We start from the raw sequence: 26,384 nt of genomic DNA on the forward strand, positions 1-26,384 counted from the left end.
AGGGTTAATTAGTGGAATTTCTTGCTTTATCAATGGGGTTGGGACCATCAGTTGTGTTGTGCAGAAGTCAGGTTAATACACAGCCGACAGCCCTATTGGACAACTGTTAAAATTCATATTATGGCAAGAACCAATCAGCTAACTAAAGAAAAACGAGTGGCCATCATTACTTTAAGAAATGAAGGTCAGTCAGTCCGGAAAATTGCAAAAACTTTAAATGTGTCCCCAAGTGGAGTCGCAAAAACCATCAAGCGCTACAACGAAACTGGCACACGTGAGGACCGACCCAGGAAAGGAAGACCAAGAGTCACCTCTGCTTCTGAGGATAAGTTCATCCGAGTCACCAGCCTCAGAAATGGCAAGTTAACAGCAGCTCAGATCAGAGACCAGATGAATGCCACACAGAGTTCTAGCAGCAGACCCATCTCTAGAACAACTGTCAAGAGGAGACTGCGCGAATCAGGCCTTCATGGTCAAATAGCTGCTAGGAAACCACTGCTAAGGAGAGGCAACAAGCAGAAGAGATTTGTTTGGGCCAAGAAACACAAGGAATGGACATTAGACCAGTGGAAATCTGTGCTTTGGTCTGATGAGTCCAAATTTGAGATCTTTGGTTCCAACCGTGTCTTTGTGAGACGAGAAAAGGTGAACGGATGGATTCCACATGCCTGGTTCCCACTGTGAAGCATGGAGGAGGAGGTGTGATGGTGTGGGGGTGTTTTGCTGGTGACACTGTTGGGGATTTATTCAAAATTGAAGGCACACTGAACCAGCATGGCTACCACAGCATCCTGCAGCGACATGCCATCCCATCCGGTTTGCGTTTAGTTGGACGATCATTTATTTTTCAATAGGACAATGACCCCAAACACACCTCCAGGCTGTGTAAGGGCTATTTGACCAAGAAGGAGAGTGATGGAGTGCTGCGGCAGATGACCTGGCCTCCACAGTCACCGGACCTGAACCCAATCAAGATGGTTTGGGGTGAGCTGGACCGCAGAGTGAAGGCAAAGGGGCCAACAAGTGCTAAACACCTCTGGGAACTCCTTCAAGACTGTTGGAAAACCATTTCAGGTGACTACCTCTTGAAGCTCATGGAGAGAATGCCAAGAGTGTGCAAAGCAGTAATCAGAGCAAAGGGTGGCTATTTTGAAGAAACTAGAATATAAAACGTGTTTTCAGTTATTTCACCTTTTTTTGTTAAGTACATAACTCCACATGTGTTCATTCATAGTTTTGATGCCTTCAGTGAGAATCTACAATGTAAATAGTCATGAAAATAAAGAAAACGCATTGAATGAGAAGGTGTGTCCAAACTTTTGGCCTGTACTGTATTTCATCCTCCTATGTGTGAATATGTTTACCAGCTCGACAGTCAATTAAAACCAACACATATATTTATCAAACTGACCCACAGGAGCATCGGTAGAGAAGAAAGGAGTTGTACATCCAAAGCATTAGACTTTTTCATAATTTATTTGGTCGAGCAATACATTCTTCTATAGTTCCTTAATCTTCTTACCTGTACCACGCCACCCTTCCAGCTGATCCAAAAGCTTCTGAACTCATCCCAGGAGAGGATGCCAGGTGTGGCGGCGCTGATCAGGGGCTCCCCCATCTTGCCCAAGGATATCCAAGAGCGTGTGTTTTGCCTGCCCCCAAGTACGATCTCTAGCATCTCTGCACTGTCGTGGGGGCTGGCAGAGAGGGCAAAATGGGCATCGTTGTGGGTCTTCACTGCCACTTGGAACTGGTTCATCTTGGCCGGCTTTTTCACATACTGATACTCGTACTTGTTGGGGGTGGAAATGTGGATTCTCTCTGAAAATTGAAATATCAAACATGCTTAGGCTTAGTTTCACTGACAGTAGTGACAGTGCACTGAGAGTAGGCATACATCAACTCAAGAAATGTAATTAGGAGGATGATACAGCAGGAGAGCTATGATGAGATTACCAAACATTACATGATATCAGGAAAATGCATCCCCACTAACCATTGGGACAGAAGAAGACACTGTAGGTGTATTCTCTTGGAAGGCCTTCTGGCTACAAGGAGAGTGAGAGGAAGAGAAACAAAGGGGAAAGTGGGATAAATCAAGAAAATTCAAAAGGTTCTGTAGGCTTATCTCAACAAAATTCTGACCTGATGATAAATAAATACATAATACAGAGCAACCCTCATCTATTAAGTGACAGTGATCAATATCAGCTCTCTTACCTCCACCTGGACAGTCCTGCGAACATAATCCAGGCCGATTGGGGTTCTTCTATCGTCCACATCGTTGCCCGTTTTGCCTGTTTGGAATCCATCTGAACAGCAGCTTGGTTCGCTGTAGGCAATTGCACGAGCTATCGGGGCAGCAGAGAACAGGATCAGCTCTCCTTATTTCGGTTATGTCAGAGCACAATATCACAGTGTGTCACCCCAAGCTAGTCGCTAGGTACCTACAGAACCAATGTGGATATTGAGGCTCATTCTGCTGAAATACTTACAAGTCACTTAACATAATAATGCTGACAAACTGTCAAGGGACTTTGGGGAAACATTTACAAGTCAAAAAATCACTGATACCTGGATATGACCATGTCTCTAATGTCATTCATGGACATCAACATACGTTACACAGGACAAACATGTCTGTAAGAGGACTCCCAGTTCTCTTGCTTGGGGAGCACATCAGAAATGTGGCCCTGTGCCAGTGGCGTCTCTTTGTGTGTGTGTACTGAGAAGGAAACATAAGGGGCCAGGGGACTAGGAGTGGGGCCATGGGGGGCCCATTGACCGCCAGTGACCTGCAAACTCATCAACATGCCACTGAGTGTCACAGCACAGCTCTGGTTGCTCCCCCACTGCTGGCCTGCTTTGTTCTCACATGCGTTCTGGAGGGGACTGTTTGTAACTCTGGGTGGGTGACCAGATCACACACAGCTCAGCCTCTTGGCCAGCAGAGCTCTCTCGAGTCAAAGAAGGCTTGCCTTTTTGTGAGGCATCACACTGAGGGCGCTGACGTCCCGGTGAAAGGCTGCTGTTTTTTCAGAAACCTCTCGCCACTTGAGAATTCAAGTAATGCCATTTCCATGATACAGCACAATCTAATCTGTGTTGTTTACATTAGCCTCAAAACTTTGGAGCGTACTTTCAAAACAAAGCTGAGTGTGCCTCCTTCCTGATCATGAGGCAGGGATTGTGAGATAAAAGAACAGTTTACCCTAAATTATTGCAGTAATTTAACTTTACTTAATGACTTTACGTAACTAAACATTTGTTTTGTTGCTATTTTTATAGTAATACAACTGTTAGCTTTATCTGTCACACTGATGACATTAAAATGCCTGGGGAGATTATTTTTTCAAAAATGTACCTACATTTGCTCTATGACCTTTATCATGTGAAAATATGCATGTTAAAACCCTACCACATTGCCCATAAAGTATTTAAAACTATGGAATATAACAATTAATACAGGCATCAAGAATCCTCATTCATTTTCAATTTAGTTATTGTTATTAATTGATTTATTCTATGGCATAGTGTTGTCACGGGAAAAAATGATATTGAAGGCATACAATTTAAATTTAATATATAATAAAATATTCAGAATTGAGCGAATTGATAAATCAGTATTTTAAGACTGCTTTGGTGTCTTGTTTCTTTTATTTTTTTCCCCATGAAAGGTTTTTAGGGTTTTTTTCCTTATCTGAATCGAAGGCCTGAGACCAGAGGATGTCATATGCTGTACTGACTGTAAAGCCCCTTATTGTTACATTATGTTTTATAAATAGAAGTGACTTGGCTACCTGTGATGTTTGCAGACCCCAGTTCAGTGAATGACAACACAATGGATGTAGGTGTAGCCTCTCCAGGAGCAACACACTTCTTCCTGGTAAGGTGGTGTTTTCCAGGGTGGCCAACAAACTTTATACCTTTCGGAACTGAGACTTTAACATGAACCTGTGAGACAAGAAAGGAGAGGAGAGGAGAGGAGAGGAAGAGACAAATCAGAGGCAATTGATTTCCTCTGACAGGCCACAATGACATCATTCCAGCCGGCACGCCCCTCCCTCATATAGCGTGTTCTCCTCAAAGCTCCGAAAGCGAGGGAGAATTTTTAAATCACATTGTGAATTTTCCATGCTGACTGACTCATGCTTCTCAAGCTCCCTGAAGGATTAAGTTCCACTCATCGTCCAATTTTCACAGAGGGCTCTGTAATGCGGAGGGATCTTTTAACTGTTCTTTATCCACACGCCACAAGTCGTAAATAACTGAGCAGAAAATATAGGAATCACATGTTGCTGTGGTGGACATCAAAGGAAGGGCTACTCTGGTTTGTATATTCACCTAACATGACATCAGGGCAGCACACGCACAGGCCATTTAACAGGCTCATCTGCAAACATCATGATGTCATCTGTGTGGAGTGCAGGATGGACCCATTTAAGGCCAAGACAGAGCTTAGAGGGCTATCCAAAGTGAGCGCTAAAACATACTTCTGGGCTAATCTCATAATTTCACATTACAAATTTGTGCTTCCTTTGGCCACCATTTCCAGTCCCTCCGTACCCCCGGGACTACCTACAGCATCTACAGCTATTCCATAACAAGCCTTGTCTCATTCATCACATTGTTTTGACATCCCACCTGCTCTGCTACATGCAGACATAAAAAACCTTAAAGGGCAATCACAGTATTTGCATGTTTTAGCCAATCACCTGTGAAGCACATCATGTGTTTTTAGGTTGGTTTCCAGCACCTGGAAGTTGCTTTGTGTCCTCTCTGTGATCCACTGTCTTCATTTCAAACACCTCTACTTGTTTGAAACCGAGGATAGAACGTGTACGACACTGTTCAGATTGTAAAGACCACATAGAAAATTTTGTAATATTGGGTTGTATAAAACCACTAACTTGACTTTCTTGCTTTAGAGACAGTCTCTGGTACCTTCTCATGTGTTTACATTGCGAAAATCAACTTGCTGAGACAAAACACTTGCTTGAAACGATATACAGTATCAGAGAACACCTTTTTTGCTGTCATTTGTTTGTTTAGCAGTTATTATATTTTTAATACTTAATATATTATACAATTTCCCCACAGTTTTTGACAGTAATTCCTAATAATACAATTTTTCCTAACAAAAAGCCGTGGATGACAAAGGATTTTAAACTCCTTCGGAAGGCTTGAAACACTGCTCTCTCTGGTGACGGCCAGGGCGAACCTGAGGAAGGGCATGAGGGATGCTAAAGCAGCCTACAAGCAAAGGATCACAAGCACCGCAAGATTTATAAGTCTCCACCCCAAAGCGATAACAATACTGAACTCTGAACTGAAGCAAACCCACTAAAACACATTAAAGTTATTTTTCTCAAATGCAGTAACTTATTTTATGTGCAATAATTTTCTTTAAATCCCATTTTAACTGCATACATTGGCAATGGGTGTATGGTATCTACAACTGTGTAGAATGTGAGTGGAATGGGGACATTTATTTATTTCTTTTTATTCCGTTTTGTTACTTATGCTTGTGTCTGAGCCCTGTCCTTGAGTGCACCTGGATAAAGAAAATCAGGCAATTAATTTATCTGTGATCTGGACTTGTTAAAGTGGCAGAAAATGGACGAAATAACAGTTACTCTGCCACACAAAGTGGGTGCCACTGCATCTTGAGATGCCTCAAGGATGGGCCAAGGGTGCCTCAAGATTTATCACAAAATTGTTCATTTATTGTGCGTCATTAAAGTTTGACAACCTTAAAAAAATGGCAATATTTACATTAAGCATGTTTTATGTAAGGTTTTCAAATGTAATAAGACAGAAGAAAAAAAGCAATTAATATAAAAATTACTGTATCACCAGAGTTGGGGTGCTCGCGGTGCCATGACGAAAACATTTCTTTGAAGAGGTTCTCTGAAAACTTTCAGAAACCACTGAATTAAGTAACTGAACATAATTCATCAATTTAAGTTAATTCAAGTTATAAGACAATGAGCCAACTAGCTTCTTTAGCTAGCAGTAGTATCGGCGCTGGCTGATGATGCTGACTGAAACTCCACAAAAACACATCAAACAGCCTCTTGTGAGCACAATGCATTGTCACAAAACCCTACTTTTAGTTCATTGGAGTGTAATGAACCCCAACTGCCTGCAATAAGACACAAAAACATTAAAAGCTTACATTAGTGCCTGTGGTAGAAAATATTTAAGACTTCTGTCAATTAAATCTAAGACATTAATACCTTCTAAAGCCCAGTACACACTGTGTGATTCTGGGCTCTTCCAGATGAAAGATGACTAACGTGAAAGAAATGTGGCTCTAAAACCGTGGTCCTACTATGCTGCACAGTGAGAGAGGTGCAGGGTTGGCTGTTATCACGATGTGTCAAAAATTAGGGATGACCATCTCACTGTGTGCCTGCTGTTACAACCTGTGTCTACCAACAAACCAATAGAAATGCAGCATGAAATGACGCACTGCACTGTGCTAAACCCAAACAAACAGACGGATAGCAGCTCGTCATGGAGGCAAAACATGCTTAAAGAAATGTGTGGGATTCCAGCAAAGAGGAAAACCTTGTGGAGTTGTGGCAGCAGAAGCCTTGCCTGTATGATGTGTCCTCCAGCTCTTATCATGATTGCATAAAGACGGACGAAGCACGGAAGGAAATAATGGCGGAAGTGCAGCTGCCAGGTGAGCAATCTAGCAGCTAGAGGACACACAGTATATAGTCCCCACAAAACGTCAGTATATTTAATAATGTGATGCTCTATGTTGTGCTTCACAGTTGGGGAAGTAATAACCTGTGCAGCATCCTTGCGCATTTAGTATGGGAAGCTACTGCATCGTACGTGGCAGCCTGCGATTCAGTAGGCGCTGTCATTGTACAGTCTGCACATATCTAACTTGATGTCGTACCCAAGTTTATTAATGCAGCTTGCACTAAACTTATAAGATTGCTACAATCTCACAGTTTGTAGGAGTCTTAAGGCCTGGTTTTTTTTTTTAGTAAACTGAAATAATTTTTTTCAGGACCTGCAGATACAATGGAAATCTTATTTTCCAACCATCCTTTAACACCCTGTATCATGCCCACAATTTGCAGGTAATGGGCTAAAGCATGAGTATGGCCCTTTAAGCTTGATCCCTGAAAAGAAGTGGCATCATCATCTTCAAAAATATATTCACAATAAAGAGTGTGATGTTTGTACTTTGTGAGGCAATGCTGATGAGCCTTACTGTACATATATGCTGCACTGTGGAAACCTAACTTGTTTCCTGTCTGTCTGCCCTCTCATTCATCATCTTACCTCAGAGCAGGTTGGCAGGTAGTTGTAGACAGTCAGAGGAACTTTAGTCTGCTCCCCTCTGATTAAGCTGTAGGGCAATGTGAAGTCAACAAAGAAGGGCTTGAAGGTACGAAGCTCCGCTGTTTTTGCTAAGCCCAGCCCCTTCTCCTCTGACAGGCCAACAGCTTCTGTCACCCACGTGGTGATCGAATCCGGCACATCCAGTCGCAGCTCAGCTTCCCCGGTTTCAGAGCTGTAAATGACACACAATGAGATACAACTTGAATGGCGCACTTAGTTGGAGAGCGAATAAAAAAGATTTTTAGCATCCTTTCATGGTTTTATACAACACAAGCTATAAAAAGGCACAGACTACAAGGACACGCTTGATGAATCACTGTAGATCACTTTTATGTTCGCAGCACCTGTGTCAACACCAACAGCTGCACCAATGTAACTACAGCAAACACTCTCAAACGGATAGGTGTGAGGGGCAGTCAGGTGTTGACCCAATCTGTTTCTTTGACTGAAACAGGCTGAGATCATTATTGGCAACGCATATTTAATGTTGGTCTTGGCAAAGTGTCGCAGGGCATAATAAACTTGAAAAACTCCATGTACGCCCTTCCTTTTGATCAAAGTTGCCCAAAATCCACTTTAATAGACTTTTAAGGGAAATCAGAGCGCTGGACTTCACAGGAAATTAGGCAGAGCTGAAGTCCCATCCAAAGGAATCAAGCATATGGAAATCTATGGGCAGTTCATTTATATTGGCTGAAAATGAATGGAAGGAGCTGTTGAGAAAGTGACAGTCCGTTCCAAGATCGCCCAATTTAAATGAGGCACATTCACACCCAGAGGGGGGAAATGCTGGAGTGATGGAACATCAGGCTCGATTCGCACCTTTCCTTTCCTCCCTCCATCCTTTCTTCTCATGTCCATCTCTCATCTTCGCTTTCACCTTTTCCAGCAAGCCCTTTATTATCCCAACTTCCCTTCTTCTCCTTTCTTATGCTTCCTATCTGTATTATTCCCATCACACCTCCTTTTTCCTTTCCTCTTCTCGATCTACCCTGCTATCATCTCCTCTTAGACTAAAATTGTCTTTCCTTTTGTCCTGTCTGTTTCATCCTCACAGGTTTTTCTATGTTTGCTTCTCTCTTCTCCTCCCCTCTCCCTTTCATTTCTCTGTGCTTCTAAATGCTTTACATTTTGACAAAATCCCACATAAGTACAGACAGTCTGGTGCATCTGATATTTCAAGTCACATGCATGTAACACACACACACACAAACAGCACACACACACACACACACACAAAGTGAAATATTTATACAAAGATTTAAATACCTGACGTTGAGGCAGTGCCACACCCAAGTCTCTGGGAAAAATGTACGCCTGCGCTTCTCCGCTCTGCAACCAAAACACAAGCTGACATCAATAAAAGGTTTCAGCTGCTCACAATAAAACAACACCATAATTGGAAAATGTTTTATTCTGAATTCCACACTGACAATCTCTCAGTCACGTCATGTTGTTTAATGTTCATCACCAGGATGAGAACTATTCGTGGCATTAAGGAATGCAGACATAAAATATGGACAAACCAACAAAACTAATTTCTTTTGTCATGTTTTTCTCTTTCTTGTCTATTACTCATTTCGGAGACCTTATTCAACCCAGGCATAACAAATACTGAAATGCGTATTACGAGGATATAATTCCAGGGAGCATTAAGTCATTATTGTTTTCTCATGGCTTTGCTTTCAAATTTATTGTTTTCAGCAAAGTGGATGCCTAAGTAACTGTGTGTGGTCCAGTCAAAGATCATGGGAGATTTTTATCAATAACTTGTTGTCTGCCATGCGGCATTAAGGAGAGTGGAAAAAGTACAGAGGTAATTCATAAAGTAATACATTCAAATACAGGGACTCTTAATGGTTACAGAGACCATCCTTACTGGGAAAGCTACGAAAGGCTGTGGTTTTAACTTGTTTTACTGACTTTCAGATGAAATATAATGGACTTTCTAAGCTATATATCAGTTAAGAACATTTTTTTAAAGAGCCACACCACAGCTGGAATAGAACAGCACATTCCCAGAGTTCAGAGTGGCTAGATGATGTCCAGAGATGGCATCAGCAGCAGCTCCTTACCTGGTGGTGGGACGAGAGTGCATGGCAGCCACTAAGGTGGAGGTGTGCGGCTGGAAGGCGGGAACAGCCTCGTCTGTGTACATGCCTCCACTCTGCCGGTGGTTTAAACTCACCACATCTGTCATCACAACCAGCCCTGTTTCCTGTGTTAAACATACAGAGAAATAAAAACACACACACGATGATGATTAATATTTTTTTATCCCTGTACTATTACTGTGGGCTCTTTAACTAAGTGTGTCTTCTCACTGAGAAAGCGAAGCGGGCGTCTTTGGTGATGTCCCAGTGCCATGGGAAGACAGAGGAGCGCCTGCGTCTCTTTGATGACAGCCCCGGCCACCAGAAGTGTCCGTCATCTTTAGGAATGCCGAATGCATCCGAAACGTCAAAATCTGCCAGCTCTTTGAACACCTGCCCAGAGGAAACACATTCATTTACTTGTTTTAAGATAAACAGATTGAGCCACATTTTAAGATGGACAAAATGGTATTGAAATATCAATGTAAATATAGAACTGACCTTGTCTGGACTGAGCTGGAAGTCAGGCTTTAGAAGATAAAGGCTCTTGTCCACAGTGGCCACACACACGCAGGAGCCTTTTTCTCCCCGGACGTGCAGGGTCACAGGGTCCCCTGGCATGGACTCATTAGTTGACAAAGAAACAGATACCTGCAAACCAGCACATACAGTTTAACAGGTGAAATGCTGACCACAGCATGAGCATTTTTATGGGCGAACATGCATTAACACTAGGGCTGGCATGATATCAGATTTTATCATGTAACATAATTATCATGACCAAAGAGTTCACAATAACAATATCATCGTGATATCCATGGAAAATTTAAATAAATAAATAACAATAATAACAATGGTGTGAGTGAAATTCATCTAACTTTGTTTATTCTGTGTTTTGTGTCTGTTTTTGGCAAATGAATTACACTCAAAATACGAGTGTAGTGGAGTTGGACAGAGACTCTGTAACCACAATTGTACAAAAGTGTACAAAAGATCCATTACATATAAAGGATGATGAAAAGGCACCAGAGAACGTAAAGAAACAGGAATTATTTTAGAGTTGCTGACTTATTTACACAATATTATCACATCTGTATTATAACAATTATATCAATATCTTATTTTTTAAATATCATGGCTATATGGTATATTGCAACACCCCTAATTTATACAACAAGTTTAAATTTTGGTCCACAATGTTTTGCATTATACCTCAACCAATCGGCAGCCCAGTTGGCAGTAGGGATGCAACATGTGATTATTTTAGTTATATATTAATCTACTGATAAATTTCAGATTCACCAATGAATTATTGAGTCTATAACACAGAAAATAGTGAAAAATTCCAGTTTGGAGCCAAATGTGACATTTTTTAATTGCTTGTATTTTTTGACTACCAGAACAAAACTTGTACAACACAAAGATAAAAACTAATCATCACATTTGAAAAGCTGCAACCAGTGACTGACATTTTTCCTAATGAAAGACATGAAACTACAAATCAGTTATTAAAGTTGTTGTTGATTAATTTTCTGTTGATTCTCTGATTTGTCAACTGACTAAATGTTCCTGCAATAGTTGGCAGTGTTGTTATTCAGTAGCAATTTTTGTATCATGTACTGTAGAGGAATATCTATAGTGTTAAATAGTGAGATGTGGTGGGAAACACGAGGACAGAGAGTGGAAAACTACAGGCTTTGAAAGAGGGAGGGATGGTGAGAGTCGGCCATAAACTTTCACACATCAAAACTATTTTTTCAGCAGCGCGCAGTCACAAATTAGCCCCGTTAATCGGTTCCGCTGCCCTCCTTTCACCACTCCGTAACCTGTCATCCTCTGCTGTCACGACCCCACTCATCTGCCTGCGGGCTGCATGGCCTCTGTCTCATCATGCCCTCACAGCTCCCCCCCCTCCTCCTCCTCCTCTGACACACACACACTCACACTCTCACACACACTCTCACACACACACACACACACACACACACACACACACACACACACACACACACACACAGAGTGTTGTAATGGCATACCAGGGAGCTGTAAATACTTCAGGGAGTTAACTCCACCTAATGCAGGCAGGAACTGGGGAGCTCTCCCAGGCCAACACAGCTGTTTGTTTACAGACATTACGCTGTGGACAGAGCTGGTGCATGGATACTTGGACTCAGCTCCGAAATGTATACAGACTTTTACCAGGATTTATTAATTATTACATAATAAAGCTATGTTTATAATAACTAATTCATATCCAGCATCAATGTTTGGGCAAGAAACTTACCCTCAGTTATCACAAGTTTCATATCTTCATGTGTGTTATTGAAGGGTAATAAAGTTTATTAAGGATCAAATGCTTTTCTCTGGATAATTTTAAGTTTATAAAGAGAACTTTATCTACTATATTTTCATCATGTTGTTGTGAATAATCCTGTTATAAATGATATACCACTATAAAGCCCTTCTGTGGGTAGTAAACCAAAGGATAGACAAAAGCAGAGGCCTCACACTGTTTTTAAAATGTACATTGAAGCCTCATGTTTAAAGATAATGCAAACCTGGTTCTCAAAGTCGGGCTGGATAGGAATTTGCAGACTGTCCGTGACTCCTTCGCCGTTTTCCCTCACGTAGTAGACCAGCAGACGGCTGAGTGGTGCCATGCTGTGGCTAACAGGGAAGCGTAGATATGACACGCAGCTGTCCATCTCGACCTGGGAGGACGAGGAGGAGGAGCCTGCGACACCTGGCAGAGTGATGGCAAAGGGGGTGACACAGTCTTCATAAAGACATAGTGGTACTCTGATGTTAAAGACATCTGTGATAAAGATGCTGCAACACTGTATATTATCCATTAAAACAAACAGACAAGAGAATGACAGGGAGTAGGGATTTTTATAATCCAGGGGATACTCACCAGAGGCAGAAGGAGGCAGGTGGGTGGTGTGAATGTTCTTATCAAAGGTGACTGTTGCCCTTTTTCCTCGGTGCGAGGTTGTCAGGTTGGCTGGTTGTTGGCCTGATAGGATGATGTTTCCCCTGGATGCCACTTCGTAGTGTAGAGTGAAGTTACACGGACAGGTGGATTTCAGAGCAACCTCAGCTTCTTGGCCGACCTACGCGCACAGAAAGATGCAAGCACTATTACATTATTTTTTTTAAAAATGGTCCAAAATGAGGTTTGAATCATTTATGCTGAATATAACAGGTAATTTATACTGACAAGAAGGCAGCACTGACCTTGAGTGGGGCACTGGGGCTCTGAATCTGGATGTGACACCTGCTGGGAGAGTACCAACTACTTATCGACAGGTAGCTGGGCAGGTACTGGTCTCCTACTGTCTTGCCATCAATGGACGTCACCTTGGTCTATGCCAAACATAAAATAAAAAGCTTTCATAAGATCTGCTTAAAATGCCCTTTTCACTTCACCCTGTTTATATCACCTAACATTAGAAACTACTGCTACAACAACTACTGACCTCTAGCCAGACATACTGGGCAGCAGTGGGGATGGAGGGGATCTCAAAGGTGGCCTGGCCGTCCTTGGAGATCAGCTCGCTGGTGTAGACATTGTCCTTGGGAGTCAGCTCTGCCTTGACACGCACCTTCACCCCATCAGCTGGGCTCCCATCCGGGTAAGTCACTTCAATCTACAGGGAAAGTGTTACACAGTAGGTATGAAAATATAGCAGACATGTTAAATACTAACCAGTAACAGCTACAGCTAATATCTATAGCTATCAACTGACAAATAATACAGTGGTTGTGTGTCTACATTTTGTTTCCTTACCTTCCCTTTGTAAGGCAAGCCAGGCTTGAACTGTTTGCGTGTGTCCTTGGAGTACTTGATGTCGATGAGCTGTTTATGGACGGGTGTCGAATCGTCAAATGTAGTTTGCCTGCTCCCATCTATGCTGGTCACTGACGCCCAAATGCTCACAGTGCCCCTGAAGTGATCGGCTACATCCAAGGGCATCATGTCTTTGACGCACAGGCTGAAGTTTGCAGAGCCTTTGATCTGAGGACAGGAAAGGAGTCATCTAGTGTTGTGAACGTGTGGAGCATCATTCTAGGGCCAGGGTTTGGATCACACATAATAATAATTATGTACAATGTATGCATGATAATAATAGTATTAACAGAATTTAGCCACAGCTAACAATTAAGACAACACAATCAACAATCTCATGTCAATACCAGCCTTGAATATGCTATTGAATTTATAAACTGAAGCATTAACACAAAATATCGGCTGACCAGGGAGTAAATAAACTGACCTCCATGGTTTTAATCACAGGATGGCCCATCTCATGACGGTAGTAGCCCACTCCATTCACTGTCATGTTCACTGTCAACTTCCCTGTCACCGGTTTCCCAAAGGTATACCTGTACAACATTGACATGTCAGACCTCTACATCTACAAGGCACCCAAGGTCAGTGAATCAGGAAACAAAATCACAAATGATGAATGTACAAAAACAAAGCTACATGTAATACCATTTTATAGGTGGTGAGCCAGACAAAAGTCCCCCTCACAAAAGATGAGTGGCACCTTTGTTTGATATATTCTATAGTGACGTACCTGGCCCTGACGGTAGCTTGCTCACATGAGCTCAGATCACGAATGTAGTGAGGTGGATCAATCACCAACTCAAACTTGGGCATCACTGTGAGGGAGGTGACAGAATATTATTTTAGTTACATATTCTACTTCTCTGTGTATTTTTTTTTGTTGTATTATGTCTTGTTCTCTTTATGAGTGGCTTGCTGCATAAAATAACATTACTCTACTACAGCTCCCATTGCAGTTGAGTGTCTTCTTGTCTTTAAAGATCAGAATCATGTGAAATTCATCTCTAAAACACTAAATAACGATTTTAAAGTTTAATTTGCTTCACAAAGACATGTGCAATATCAACATATCACAAGTATAAATAATACAAGAAAGAACTGCGGGGCAATTAACTCTACAGAGCACTCTTGATAAACAATGCTATCAGTCTCTTGTATGTGCTGGGTCTCACCATATTTCTGCACTTCAAACGATTTGTTATAGGTGTGGCCCTGCACCTCCACAAAGATAAACCACTCTCCAAACACGGGCTGGTCAGACAGAGGGAAACTCATGTTCACAACGCCTACAGGACAGAGAAATATAGTTAACACCTTCATGCATGTATATACATACAATCATATACACTCCTGATATGACAACTACAGAGTAGATAGGATTATGACTAAAATTGCAGAAACTAAGTACAAATAACACCAAGCGAAACACTGAAATGAAATCTAAAGGCTGCACAATGACGGTGCAAATAAGCTGCAGAAGGTGTTGCTCACCACAGCAGACAGATTTTAGGCTTTTCCACTGGACCATCCTGGATCCTCTTGGATCCTGAGAGATCAAATTAGAAGTTCAGAAACCAGTGTTAAGACTAAACAGTTCACATTTAAGTGCTGACCTCCTGCATGCTAGTCATTCATTACACAGTGGCATGTCATATATTATTGTTGAGTCAGGTCTAACAGCTCCTGAACTGAACTTGACCCAGAGACCTGCCTCTGACCACTGTCAACATACTCTTACAACTTTTCCTCAGGTGATACATGAGCTGCAGGTGAGAGAGTAGTAAAAAAAAAAAAAACATCTATGTGCTTGTCACTAGCTGTAAGTCATGCACAGGCTTCCCGAAGCTTCTTATGAAGTAGCAGCTTGTTATTTGCCCTACAAACATCTTGAGATCTGAGAAGAGAGACAATAAATGAGCAAGGGAAGTAAGAACGAGTGGGGGAGACACACACAGTGTGTGTGGGGTTGTGGAAGGACTGATAAAGACAAAACCAACAGACGAGAAGAGAAGAGGTTCCTTTCATGTTGTTTATCCTTGTACTGTTCCAAAGAGCACCCTGTTATCTAGGTGAGCTGCCCTGACTTCTGCTCTGTAATCTCCGACCGAGCTGGGAACTAAAATTGCCACTGTCCCCTGGGTGGTCCCGCCAGCCTCCACTCACCAAAACATACGCCTCAATCTGGAACAAAAAAAAAAATGGAAAGAAAAAAAGAGAAAGACAAGAAGAAGACGTTATGAATTAGACACAAACTGTAAATCCTAGAGAGGATCCTAAGCCTCTTCCCAATGCTTCTCCCCGCTCATTTCTTATCCAACAATCATCCATCTGTGAAAGTGAGCATTGCCCTGTACCAGCGGCAGACCTTTATAGCTGCAAACATCAATAAACCGTCTGTCTGCACAGTTGCACAGTATATTTGGAGCCATTGCTAACATTCCAAGAGAAATGACTCTAGCTTGGCTCCTGTAAATAGGTAACTGTACATTTCTCTGCACTCACAGAAGACCAGGTTTCTCCTCTTAATTGCAGTAATTACACATGGAAAAGTGCTAAATATTATGTCATTCTACTGCTGATGTGATAAGGATAACATGAAAACAGGATTTGTATGTTTTTTTTTGCAACACAGATTTGACCACAACTTCTATTCATTCTGACTGAAGACTGTTACTCAATTCTTCATGGTTTGTTTGCCTGGTTACCGTGAGTGGTGCGCAATGTTTTCAATGTTTTTTGCTGCATGTCTTTATTGGCTTTAAGATGACATAAACTTTGAATTACCTTGTCATTTACTGGCCTCAGGTCTGGTGTGACTGTGTAGACATTGATGAACACTAAAGACAGAGAAGGAAACACAGTATTGAGAAGAAAAGGCAGGTCTGCACCTTCAAGCATATGAACATTAACTAGTATTCCTGTTAGGACCAATGAATCTGTGGCCCACCAAATTCTAAAATATTGCTGCCTGACCAAATTGATTAAATAACTGAATTATTTTGTTGGATAAAAATGATAGATCCCAAACAGAAAACAGCACAACACCTATAAGGGTCCATCGTTGTGATGATTTTCAATCAACCAAGTTTTATTCTATGACAAAACCCTAAAAAATGAGCCTCAATTCTCTGCATAACTGATTAACTACCAGGTGCACTATGAGGGAACCTTTATGTTTGGGTTTGTAGACAGGCTTGTCAGTCTGGATGAAGACAGCTGTGCCCTTGCTCTCCACTGTGACGGTGGTGAAGTTGTGGAAGATGTAGCCTCCCTCTGTGAGGTGACGGTTCCCCCACACCTTTAGATGGGCCTGGCCTCTTAATCCAGTGGGAATCTAGTGGCATATACACACACAAAAACACACAAACACAAACAAAGAGGATCAGGGCTGGATTTATCACAAGTAAATTAGGTTATTAGGGGGAGGATTGATGTGTTTACTATTGGCTGCTGTACACAATTCACCTTGATTCAACTTTTTAAATATATTTTTATGGAGCAAAAGCTACAGCACAACAAAAGAACTACATCTAAACACCAGAGGAAGATGCCAAGCTATAACACAGCACACTACACATGACTGTATTTCACGAGAATGAGGGTGGAGGTTACAGGGAGGGGAGAGAGCGAGAGAGACAGAAGGGAAGAATCGAGTTGTGTATACTAGATTGATCTATTCCAGCCTTCGGGGGCGGCGGACCATACATGCACGTCAACAGCTGTTGCATATTATATTGAGGCTGTTACCTTATTCCCAATGAATGAGCAGAGACAGATGTTGCATTACAAATAATGTTAGTGTTGATTTGCATGTTGCCTGAGGAATGTGCACACAACGGACAAGGGGCTCTCACTACTGTGCAGCTGTCACCGCTAAACAGTGCCGTGCATTTTAAACATCTCTGGAAAGCAGCATGCATGTTACTGTAGGACTCTGCTGAGGAAACAAATGAGAGCTACAGAACACAGTTAGACTCACCTTTAGTTTGATGGTGCCTTTATCTGAAATAGAAACGGAGCATTTTCATATACTTACATCTCATCTCTGAAATCTGTATAACATCTGTATAACACAATAATATCCAGCAGTTTTGAGAGCTACTACATTGTGGTTGTGTTTGCCTGAATGTGTTCACCCTGGGTTCACAGGAAATCCAGCTGCAGCCTGTCTCAATGCCACTCTGAGGTAGAGCAAGCACCATCTATTAATGGTGCTGTCAAACAAATCACACACTGTATACACGAAGTGGCTGGTGGGATGGGCTCAACTGATGCCTCCAATCAAAGATAACATCTATAAAAACCGTAGCTGGTCAGGAGCACACAGTGAGGGCAGAGGTCAACCAGGCTCACGTTGCTCTTGTGTGTGTTCTTTAACCTATGTTTTTATCAGCACTGCCCACCTGTGTGATGTCTACATCCTTTGGATCAATCCCATAAAGGGGGTGTCCCATAGCTCAACTTGTTAGTGCAAGTTTGCTCTCTGAAAGTGATGCATTGTGCCAGTGTAACCTTAGCTTTGTTCTCACCGAGCACTGAGCCGTGGCTGTGGGCAACCGTCTGTCCCTTCACCGTCAGCTGCACCTGGACGCGTGTTTCTGCTTTTGCATTGAAGATGGTTACACTCACGCTCTCCTCCACGCCTGCTCGAAACACTGAAGGTGCGGCGACTAAATAACCCCTGAGAGAAGAGCGGTAGAGCAAGGTGGAGGAAGGGGAGATGAAGCAAAGGGGAAGGAGGGAGGTGAGGTGAGGAGAGCAGAGGGCATGAAAGTACACAGAGCAGGAGAAAAAGTTAAAGTGGCATAACAGAGGGAGAGGTGGTTGCAGGAGATAAAGTAGAGGTCAGAGGTCAGACAACAAACAGACATGTGGAGGTTAATTTACGCTGTGTATAAACAGATATGAATCACATCACTGCTCCACTTTAAGGTGGATTCAGGCACTGACACCACTTACCATTATTGTTTTATAGTGAATATATTACAGTGTTGCCCACAGGTGAACCAAAGCATAAATTCATGTTTCTCTCGCCGTTTCTCGCTGCCTCCCTGACCCACACGCACGCAATGAAACACACATACAAACAGGGACATTCCACGTGGATCTGTGCAGCGAGATCAGGTTTAATTGCGATGGTTACCAGGGACGGAGTACCTGTTGGCCAATGAGCTTTCCGCTCTGGCATTCTCTCTGGGTGGTCTGGCACCTCTGACAGAACCTTGGCGTCTGTTTTGAAAAAATAACGACTGAGATTCCACACGGTCACTCTGACATTTAATTGAGGGAAGGAGCCTGTCACAGAGGTCACAGAGCAAAGGTCACTCTTTGATGCTTATCGACAGTCTGTAAAAAAAAAAAAAAAGGCCCAACTTAAGTTTTATTTGGATGAAAGAATATGCCATCTGGCGCTGAGGGGGTTTTATCTCTCAGGTGACAAAGACAGAATAATAGGTGCTCTTGTTAGCATGGTCCTGCTTGACTTCATCAGTGAGTGTGGTCTGTTAGGGAGTATGTTAGGGGCGTGTAGAGCAGTTGATGAAAGCATCCACCAAATGATGTGTTTGTATGGGTATCAAAAGGTAACTTGATTTGAGAAAAGCAGACCCAGTCCTATATTGACTATTCCAGCCACATGTGGCAGACTATGTAGCTCCTGACCCAGTCATCCCAACTCTAATTTTTAAGGCAAATAGGCCCGTTCACCACCTGAAAACTTTACTGAAGATCACACAAATTAGGAGTGAGCAAAGCCTCGAGCACAAACCCAATTGCATGCCTGAGAGAAGGATCAGGTGGTTGGCATTACGGCACTACGGCATTACAGCCGGAGGCAACTCCAGTTCCTGAGAGAGAAAGTCATGAGAAAATCCCCTGGAAAATAAGGCTTCGGGAGAAGGAAGATAATACGAGGAAATTGACTCTGCGCGTTTGATCTACAGTGAGTTTAACCAGCTCTTGGATGAGCCCGGATCAGGTGGTGGAGACCATGCTTATTTCAGTCACATGGCCTGATGTACTCAAGTTCTCATTGTTTTTGCCCAACTTTTGTCCTCAGCTGAGCGCTGGTTGGTGCCTGAGAGGGATTTGTGAAGGTGAAGTCTTTAACAGTCCGTTCTTTTTAGTTCAGTCACATGGTCATAGGTTCTTAGTCTTTTTTGCTTTTTGCCCAAATTTCACTCTCAGCTGAGCTGTTTAATACGTGACAAAGATTTAAGCTCTCTTTTGTAAATCAAGCCTGCATTGGCAGTAATTTTGGTTAATTCACTACACAGAGCCGCACTCAATCCCTCCCCCCTTGGACAACCTGGAGGAACTGTTTACAACTCTTTACTATTAACACAGCTCTCAAGGTCAGGATTAAGCTTGCAGGCAGCTGACAGCAGCCTGACTGATGGCAGCAAGGAGACAAAAGTCAGTTTTACCTCTTTTTCCTCTGGGTCTGGACGAATAAACTGAGCAAAATAGGCTTCTATTAAACCAATGAACTTAAATAATTGTCATTATCTTAATGGGCATGAGAAAAGCTCTGCCATCACAACAAAATCAGCGAGGCTGCCTCTTAGTATATCACTTCGTAACTGCTCAAAGGTCCAATAACTAAAGAGTGAATGAAAAACATGAATGGCAAAGGGCTGTGTGATAGTACAATGTCGTCATCAGTAATGACATAAAATCACATATTCACAAACAATACGACAATCTCACAGATAAGGACATGGTGCTTATGCAGTAAATATGATAAACAATGATCAAGATGCTTGCTGCACATATTTGAATTGAAAGGCTGGTGTTGCAATGAACATAAACACTGTTCTGAATATAACAATTCCCAATTGAGAGCATCGGAAATGCTTGTAGTGAGGTTAAAGCACCGCACTACACTTCAAAGCCAACACATGCAGCACAGGCTACTTACTGTCTTTCTTGTGCATAACTTGAGCTCACGTTGCAGATGAACAAAGTCCATGAAAGACTCAAAGCTGTCAGAGACAACCGCAACATTTTGGCCCCAGTAACCGAGATAAAGCTGGATATCGGCTCTCCCCTCTGAAGGAGTTTCAAGATCTTCCACCTCTGATGAAAAGTTAAATGAAATGTTAACAGTCTGTATCTACAGCTCTCTCAGTCTATCTATCCATTGAGGTTGATTGGAGTGATAGGTGTGCAGAGCTTCGTCCGGAACCAAATATCAACTTTTTGTAATCATCCCACTTCGCCAAATCCAGTTCCAAGCAAATCGTGGAGTTTTTTTTTCCTTTTAGAGCCCCGAGTACACGGACAGTCCTCTCCCATGTGCCTTCACCCGCCCCGGTTCCGTTCTCTCATATTTCAGCATTACAAATTGTGAGCGTCCTCCCACTTGAGCGAGCAGAAATGTCAGTGTAAAGAAATGTTTGACATGTAAAATCCGTGCAACTGTTGCTTCCCCGATAGTTCCTGGTGATCTCTTTCAAGTCGGTGGATCTTTTTTTTTTTTTTTCTTCCCCTCTCCCTCTGCTCCTACAGCAGCGACTGAGGAGGCGATCGGCGTCAGGCTGCGCTTCATTCACTTCAATAGCTCCTCTCACTTCTGTGCTGCGAGAGCATGACTAACCCCAGTGTAAGGAGCGGCACGGAGCCTGCTGCTCAAACCACCATAAATTACCTGCACATTTTACATACTTGGATCTCAGCTGACATCTCAGAGGATTCACCAGCCACAACTAGTTCACTTTGGGTTGGAAAACATTACAGGATTGCTCAATAGGAAAACAATTAAAAAAAAAAAAAAACCCAAAACCCAAACAAACACTTGAAGCACAATTATCCAAATTGCAGTCAGTTGTTTTTGTACTTCTTGGAGTACGTTGATGCCCTCTACAGATATTTGCTGCCCTCCAGTGGTAGATGAGCTCAAATGCAATTGAAATAAAAAACCAAGGCATTCCTCTTATAAGAAATATTTATTTACAGCTTCTGAGGTACTGCATTGGTGAGAATAAATGAACACTGATGCACAGTAAATTGTCCAGTAGGTTTCCTGAAATGCCTCACAAAAACATAGAGCATTAACATCACATTTAAACCCTTAAATGTAACCAGTAAAGAGTAACAACATTAAAGTAATTCACATTTTGAAGGAATACTTACCCACAAAATGACCATTCGTAAATTAGACTGTCATGTTGTGTTAACCTTTAATTTGTTAAGAAATCTTTTTCTTGCATGCCTCCATGGAAAACGGTGAACATGATTTACTGATTGATTGGGGACCACCTTTAACAACAGAAAACTATATTAAAGCATCAGTTAACAAAATCTCCCGCAGTATAATCCAAAGCTCATTAACCAGTTGTGTGCTCAGTAGTAGTAGTAGTTTTTTACTAAAAATCCTTAGTATTAGAGTCTAACTTAGAAGAGAGCATAGACATGTTCCAATTTGTTATTTTTAAATACTCCATTTTAGCAAAAATACATGTGTTTGGGCGATACTGAGCATACGACTACATAAATGAGAATTGGATTATACTACACTTGTGGGAGTGTTTGTAAACGGACGTTTTGATGTTGTTAAAAGTTGAAGGTGGTACCCAGTCAATCAAAAAGCTTTATATTCTGAGTTTTCTGTGAGGGCATGCAAGAAAAGCAAAGTTTTCTTCACAGTTTCAAGGTAACACGGTATGACTAACTGATACACAAATGATCATTTTGTGGGTGAAGTATTCCTTTACAGTAATTCAGGCACCTGGAGTTCAGCGTCACTTAAGTGAAGCATGGCAGATCAATGGCTCAGCAAACACAAGCCCTGACCCTTATGTTGAACATGTATGAGAGAAGGAAACACTGAGACTCAAATGCAAAGGATAACAAGAAAAGAAAGGTGAAAGCACTGCTAAGGTGTGTTTAAAAATACACTTTAAATCCCTGCTTGTGGCACTGATGTCCCTGTGCAGAAACAGGAGCAAACATGAATGCCAATCAACCAACACATCAGTTGTATAATTGATCTAATCCTTTTATTTCTCAAGAGCATCCGTGAATGATGTTCTCGACAGTGAGGTCTCTCTGTTTCTCAGCCACTATGTTGTGGTACAGTTTGCAGTGGAGTTTTCCTTGTTCAGGCTCAGTGAAAGCAGCCTTAGAGAATACTACTTGGTTGTCCTGGTTAACCTCCACTCCGTACTCCTGACAGAGTCGGGCTGTGAGTGATGTGTCTAAGAACAAGAGCTGACCCAGTCCATGAAGAGGAAAGCGACAGTTACGACTGTTGTATCCGTGGCTGTATATTAGCAGCAGATCTCTACGACATGTCATCAGGTGACGGTGCAGAGCACAGCTCTGCAGGAAGTTCAACCTCTGGGCCAATCGGAGCAAACGTATGGGGTTCCGCTCCAGAGAAGCTCGGTTTATGGAAAGAGCAAGTGTGATGGCAGGAGAGCTGCGAAGTCGCTCAGGGAGCTCCATGATGTGCTGTGTGGCACGAGCTGAACCTGGAGGATACAGGGGAAAAAAGAGAGCAAGCATGAAGAAATGATCCTGATCATGGCACATAAAGAAACACCTTACTTTATTTTATAATTTAGTCAGAGGACTGCTGAAGACAGATCTCTGCATCAATAGCCTGCCTGCGCAATTGATATGATGCTTAACCACACATGCAAATCAAAAACTTGCATGAAACAATAAAAAACAGTGACCAACCCAAGTTGTACAGCAGACCAAGAGCCTGGAACTCTTCCTGGTTGGGATGTGGCCCCTTTTCAGTTGCATAGCAGTCCAACAGCCAGCTCAGATTCTCCTGTAGGTGTGTGTCGTTAATGCACGGGTCGTAGAGCCGCAGGGGCTCACCACAAAGCCGATAAGAGGCGTAGATCAGGAACCGCACTGTTCGCTCTAAAATGGCCACACAGTTCTCCCCAGACACCCTCTGGATGATCATGTCCTGCTTCACGCCACGCAGTCGATCAAATACAAAGCCGTACACCTGTAGGGCAATATAAATGTGTTATTATATGTTGTGAAGATTTTTTTCTATGTACTCATTATTGCAACTTTAATATTACTGAATTATTACTGGGCTATGACAAATATGCCACATCAGAATCAAAGTTACTAGCTTCGGCCGAGATCCTTAAATTCTCATGTTTCATTTTAGTTTTTCTGCAAAAGATATTTACAAAAATGATATGGCCACTGATCGCTGAAAGTTTTTCCAGTTTGTCAGGCACCATAACACACAGCTTGTGCTATGTAAAGAAAGTGCTGCAGTTTGTGTTCAAAAGCCAAATATTTAGTCACTGCTATATGCTCATTTTTATGTCTTTTTGGTACTTTAAAGACAATTTGTTAGACACATGAGGTTTTGGAGGATGTTTACATGAAGCTGCGTTGGCTTAGCGCCTGTGTGCATACTAGTGAAGTCAAGCGTAACCAATGTTTTAACTACCATTAGGGATGTGTAGATGATGCTAAAAGTTACAATTCTAAGTGACCAATCCCCTTAATATACAAGTTAGTTTTTCTTGACTACACTCTAAGAATAATAGAAACAGTGACTGGAGAAACACTACTAGCCTCAGTCCAGGGATGCAGGTGAGGGGAGGCAGCAATGTCATCAATAAGGTAATGCACAGTTTTCAGCAGCACAGCAGGTGGGCGGAGGTCAGTGGGGATTGTGGAGTCTTTCCCAGCTGCTGGTCTGGAATACTCTTTGACAGCACGCAAGGGGTCTCCTTTGGGCTGTCGATCTCTTTCTGTGCCTGCCAACATCTCAAAATGGTGAAGGCGGTACTGTGCCTCACGGGCCCGCAGCTCACGAGCAGGGCACATGGTTTGGCAGGTTCCCCTGGGCACGGTCTCTTTCCCATGCTGCTCGCATCTCTCATCCTCCTCCACCTCTCTCCCCCTTGCTTTGACATGGCCTTGCCATTGCTCTTCACTCCTCTGTCTCCATTGTCCTCCTGCTGATGCACCCCTTCTCTGCGAGTGAGAGCTGCGTGAAAGAAACAGGTTGTTCACTGAAAATGTATTCCCATAGGAATCAGATATAAGTATACACAATAACAGCTTGTTTTCTTGTGTTGTGGCCCTCACTGACATCTGACAAAAACCTGTAATGACTGACACATAACCGCTATACTGATCAGCCACAACATTAAAACAGCTGGCAGGCGAAATGGATAACATTGATCATCTCATTAAAATGCAATGTTCTCTTTGGGTCCTGGCATTCATGTGGATGCTACTTGACACACACCACCCACCTAAAACACTGTTGCACACAAAGTAACCCCCCTCATGGCAACAGTACTCCCCAGTGGCAGAGCTCAAGGTGTCGACCTGGCCTACAGAATCCCCAGATCCAAATCCAGTCGAGCATCTGTGGGACGTGCTGATACCCCACCTCTACCTTGCAATCCACAAGACTCTGCCACCAACATCCTGGTGCCAGACACCACTGGACACCCTACAGATGTCCTGTGTCCATGCCTCACCAGGTCAGAGAACCCCACTGCAAATCAGACTTGACTAAAACCTCTCATGGCATGTAAAAAGGACTTCTGATGTACCAGCTCATCCCATAAGTGCTCAATAGGATTGGGATCTGGGGAATTTGGAGACCAGGTCGACGCCTTGAGCTCTTTGTGGAGTTCACATCAGGGGGTGCCATTGCTATGAGGGGGTGAAGATGGTCTGCAACTGCGTTTGGGTGAGTGGTGTATGTAAAGTGGCATTCATATGCATACCAGGACACAAGGTTTCTTGGCAGTACATTGCATTGTAATGAGATAATCAACGTTCTTCACTTACACGGTCAGTGGTTTTAAAGTTGTGGCTAATCAGTGTATGTTTAACTGTACTCAGTTCTTATCTAAGTGGCTGTGGCTACCCTTTTCCCCCGTAGTTCTACATTTATTTGTGCAACACACCTGACTTAAAAGCTACCGTTGTCTTACGTTATGCAGAATGCACAATGCTATATTACTTTTCACCTTCTATTGCTTTTTCTCCTCCTTCTTAAGTCATTGATTGACAAAACAAGAGGCATTCAACTTATGAACGTACCACCACCTACCGGTGTTTGAGTTAAGTTTGGGTTTACGTTAGGTGTTGAGATAAGTCCTTACAAACTTTGTAACATAACTGAATCTGTATTGGACAAACCGTTAGCAAACGGTTTAAACAAAGCTATCATGCTAGCTCTATCCGAAATCTTTGTTTTCGCCGTCATTTCTAAAGCAACAGAACAAAGCACACAATAGCAACGTTTCACCAGTTAGTAGCTGGTAACTACTGTAACGTTACCGTACTGGTAGCTGTAAGAAGCTACTGGTAACTGTAAGAACTCACCAGGCGGCAGTTGTTAGCTTACTCTGTCAGTTAGCTAGCTAACAACGACAGATACCGCGCGAATGGCGTCTCTACTATCAAAGAATATTCAAGTTAGAGGAACCAAACTGTCAAGATACGATAGAAAACTTGGCTAGGGATGTAATTTTCTGGGAAATGGTTAATAAATGTGAAATAAACTCCGTGTACTCACATGCGACGAGGCGCTCTCCTCCGGTTCATTGGTCCTTCAGAAAAGACCGCTCGTCACTTTCCAGCATCAGCCAATAAAAATGCGTCATCGTTGTTTTGATGCAACGTCACATCCGGAGTTGGACACAACACTTTACACACAGTGAAAAGGCCCTTGACTTAAGTTATTGTACTACGTGTCTTTAACCATTTCCAAACATGTAAAAAAAAAAACAAAAAAACAAACCACAGTTTGGGCCTCTCGTGTTAAATTCACTTGTAAAACACACGAGGCAGACAGCAGAATTCATTCATAAAACTGGACTTCACACTTCTACATTAAATCATTATCAACGAATTTGAGAGTTTTCTCTTATCAAGCAAACACAAATCTAACATGTATTTAAACTTGTCCATGCCCCCCAACTCTGCTCACATACTTATTTCCCTAGAACCAAGACTCCTTATATATTCTCCTAAGATCTCAGCTTCTGTTCTGGTCTGCATTTTTAATGTCTCTGAGCTGTTTGGCATCAGTAGGACCTGATAAGTATAAAAAACTAAAC

At 42.4% G+C, this 26,384-nt stretch overlaps 2 protein-coding genes across 2 annotated transcripts in view; both read right to left on the reverse strand.

Annotated features, from left to right (window-relative positions):
* The window catches only part of cpamd8 (C3 and PZP like alpha-2-macroglobulin domain containing 8), a 53,105-nt gene extending 32,179 nt beyond the window's left edge, over nucleotides 1–20,926 (reverse strand). Inside the window, exons 1-24 of the mRNA XM_049587974.1 lie at nucleotides 20,234–20,926; nucleotides 17,844–17,995; nucleotides 17,294–17,316; nucleotides 16,483–16,648; nucleotides 16,099–16,151; nucleotides 15,478–15,495; nucleotides 14,806–14,860; nucleotides 14,487–14,600; nucleotides 14,045–14,129; nucleotides 13,739–13,847; nucleotides 13,252–13,479; nucleotides 12,941–13,111; nucleotides 12,699–12,827; nucleotides 12,376–12,574; nucleotides 12,020–12,204; nucleotides 9,963–10,112; nucleotides 9,693–9,854; nucleotides 9,444–9,586; nucleotides 8,638–8,700; nucleotides 7,309–7,540; nucleotides 3,801–3,954; nucleotides 2,221–2,351; nucleotides 1,997–2,048; nucleotides 1,523–1,821 (exon numbers count right to left, since the gene is read on the reverse strand). Of these exons, the coding sequence (XP_049443931.1) occupies nucleotides 1,523–1,821; nucleotides 1,997–2,048; nucleotides 2,221–2,351; nucleotides 3,801–3,954; nucleotides 7,309–7,540; nucleotides 8,638–8,700; nucleotides 9,444–9,586; nucleotides 9,693–9,854; nucleotides 9,963–10,112; nucleotides 12,020–12,204; nucleotides 12,376–12,574; nucleotides 12,699–12,827; nucleotides 12,941–13,111; nucleotides 13,252–13,479; nucleotides 13,739–13,847; nucleotides 14,045–14,129; nucleotides 14,487–14,600; nucleotides 14,806–14,860; nucleotides 15,478–15,495; nucleotides 16,099–16,151; nucleotides 16,483–16,648; nucleotides 17,294–17,316; nucleotides 17,844–17,995; nucleotides 20,234–20,319 (3,159 nt within the window). The 5' untranslated portion in view covers nucleotides 20,320–20,926. The remainder of the gene's footprint in view (nucleotides 1–1,522; nucleotides 1,822–1,996; nucleotides 2,049–2,220; nucleotides 2,352–3,800; nucleotides 3,955–7,308; nucleotides 7,541–8,637; nucleotides 8,701–9,443; nucleotides 9,587–9,692; nucleotides 9,855–9,962; nucleotides 10,113–12,019; nucleotides 12,205–12,375; nucleotides 12,575–12,698; nucleotides 12,828–12,940; nucleotides 13,112–13,251; nucleotides 13,480–13,738; nucleotides 13,848–14,044; nucleotides 14,130–14,486; nucleotides 14,601–14,805; nucleotides 14,861–15,477; nucleotides 15,496–16,098; nucleotides 16,152–16,482; nucleotides 16,649–17,293; nucleotides 17,317–17,843; nucleotides 17,996–20,233) is intronic.
* A 324-nt stretch (nucleotides 20,927–21,250) lies between these two features.
* On the reverse strand, nucleotides 21,251–25,928 carry sac3d1 (SAC3 domain containing 1). Its single transcript, XM_049588875.1, is given in 5 exon segments — nucleotides 21,251–22,787; nucleotides 22,999–23,281; nucleotides 23,872–24,289; nucleotides 25,841–25,874; nucleotides 25,877–25,928. Coding segments are annotated over 5 exon segments (1,254 nt in total). The 3' UTR covers nucleotides 21,251–22,320.
* Nucleotides 25,929–26,384: the final 456 nt, after the last annotated feature.

Source organism: Epinephelus fuscoguttatus, linkage group LG10 (genome assembly GCF_011397635.1).
Source record: "Epinephelus fuscoguttatus linkage group LG10, E.fuscoguttatus.final_Chr_v1".
Classification (NCBI taxonomy): Eukaryota; Metazoa; Chordata; class Actinopteri; order Perciformes; family Serranidae; genus Epinephelus; species Epinephelus fuscoguttatus.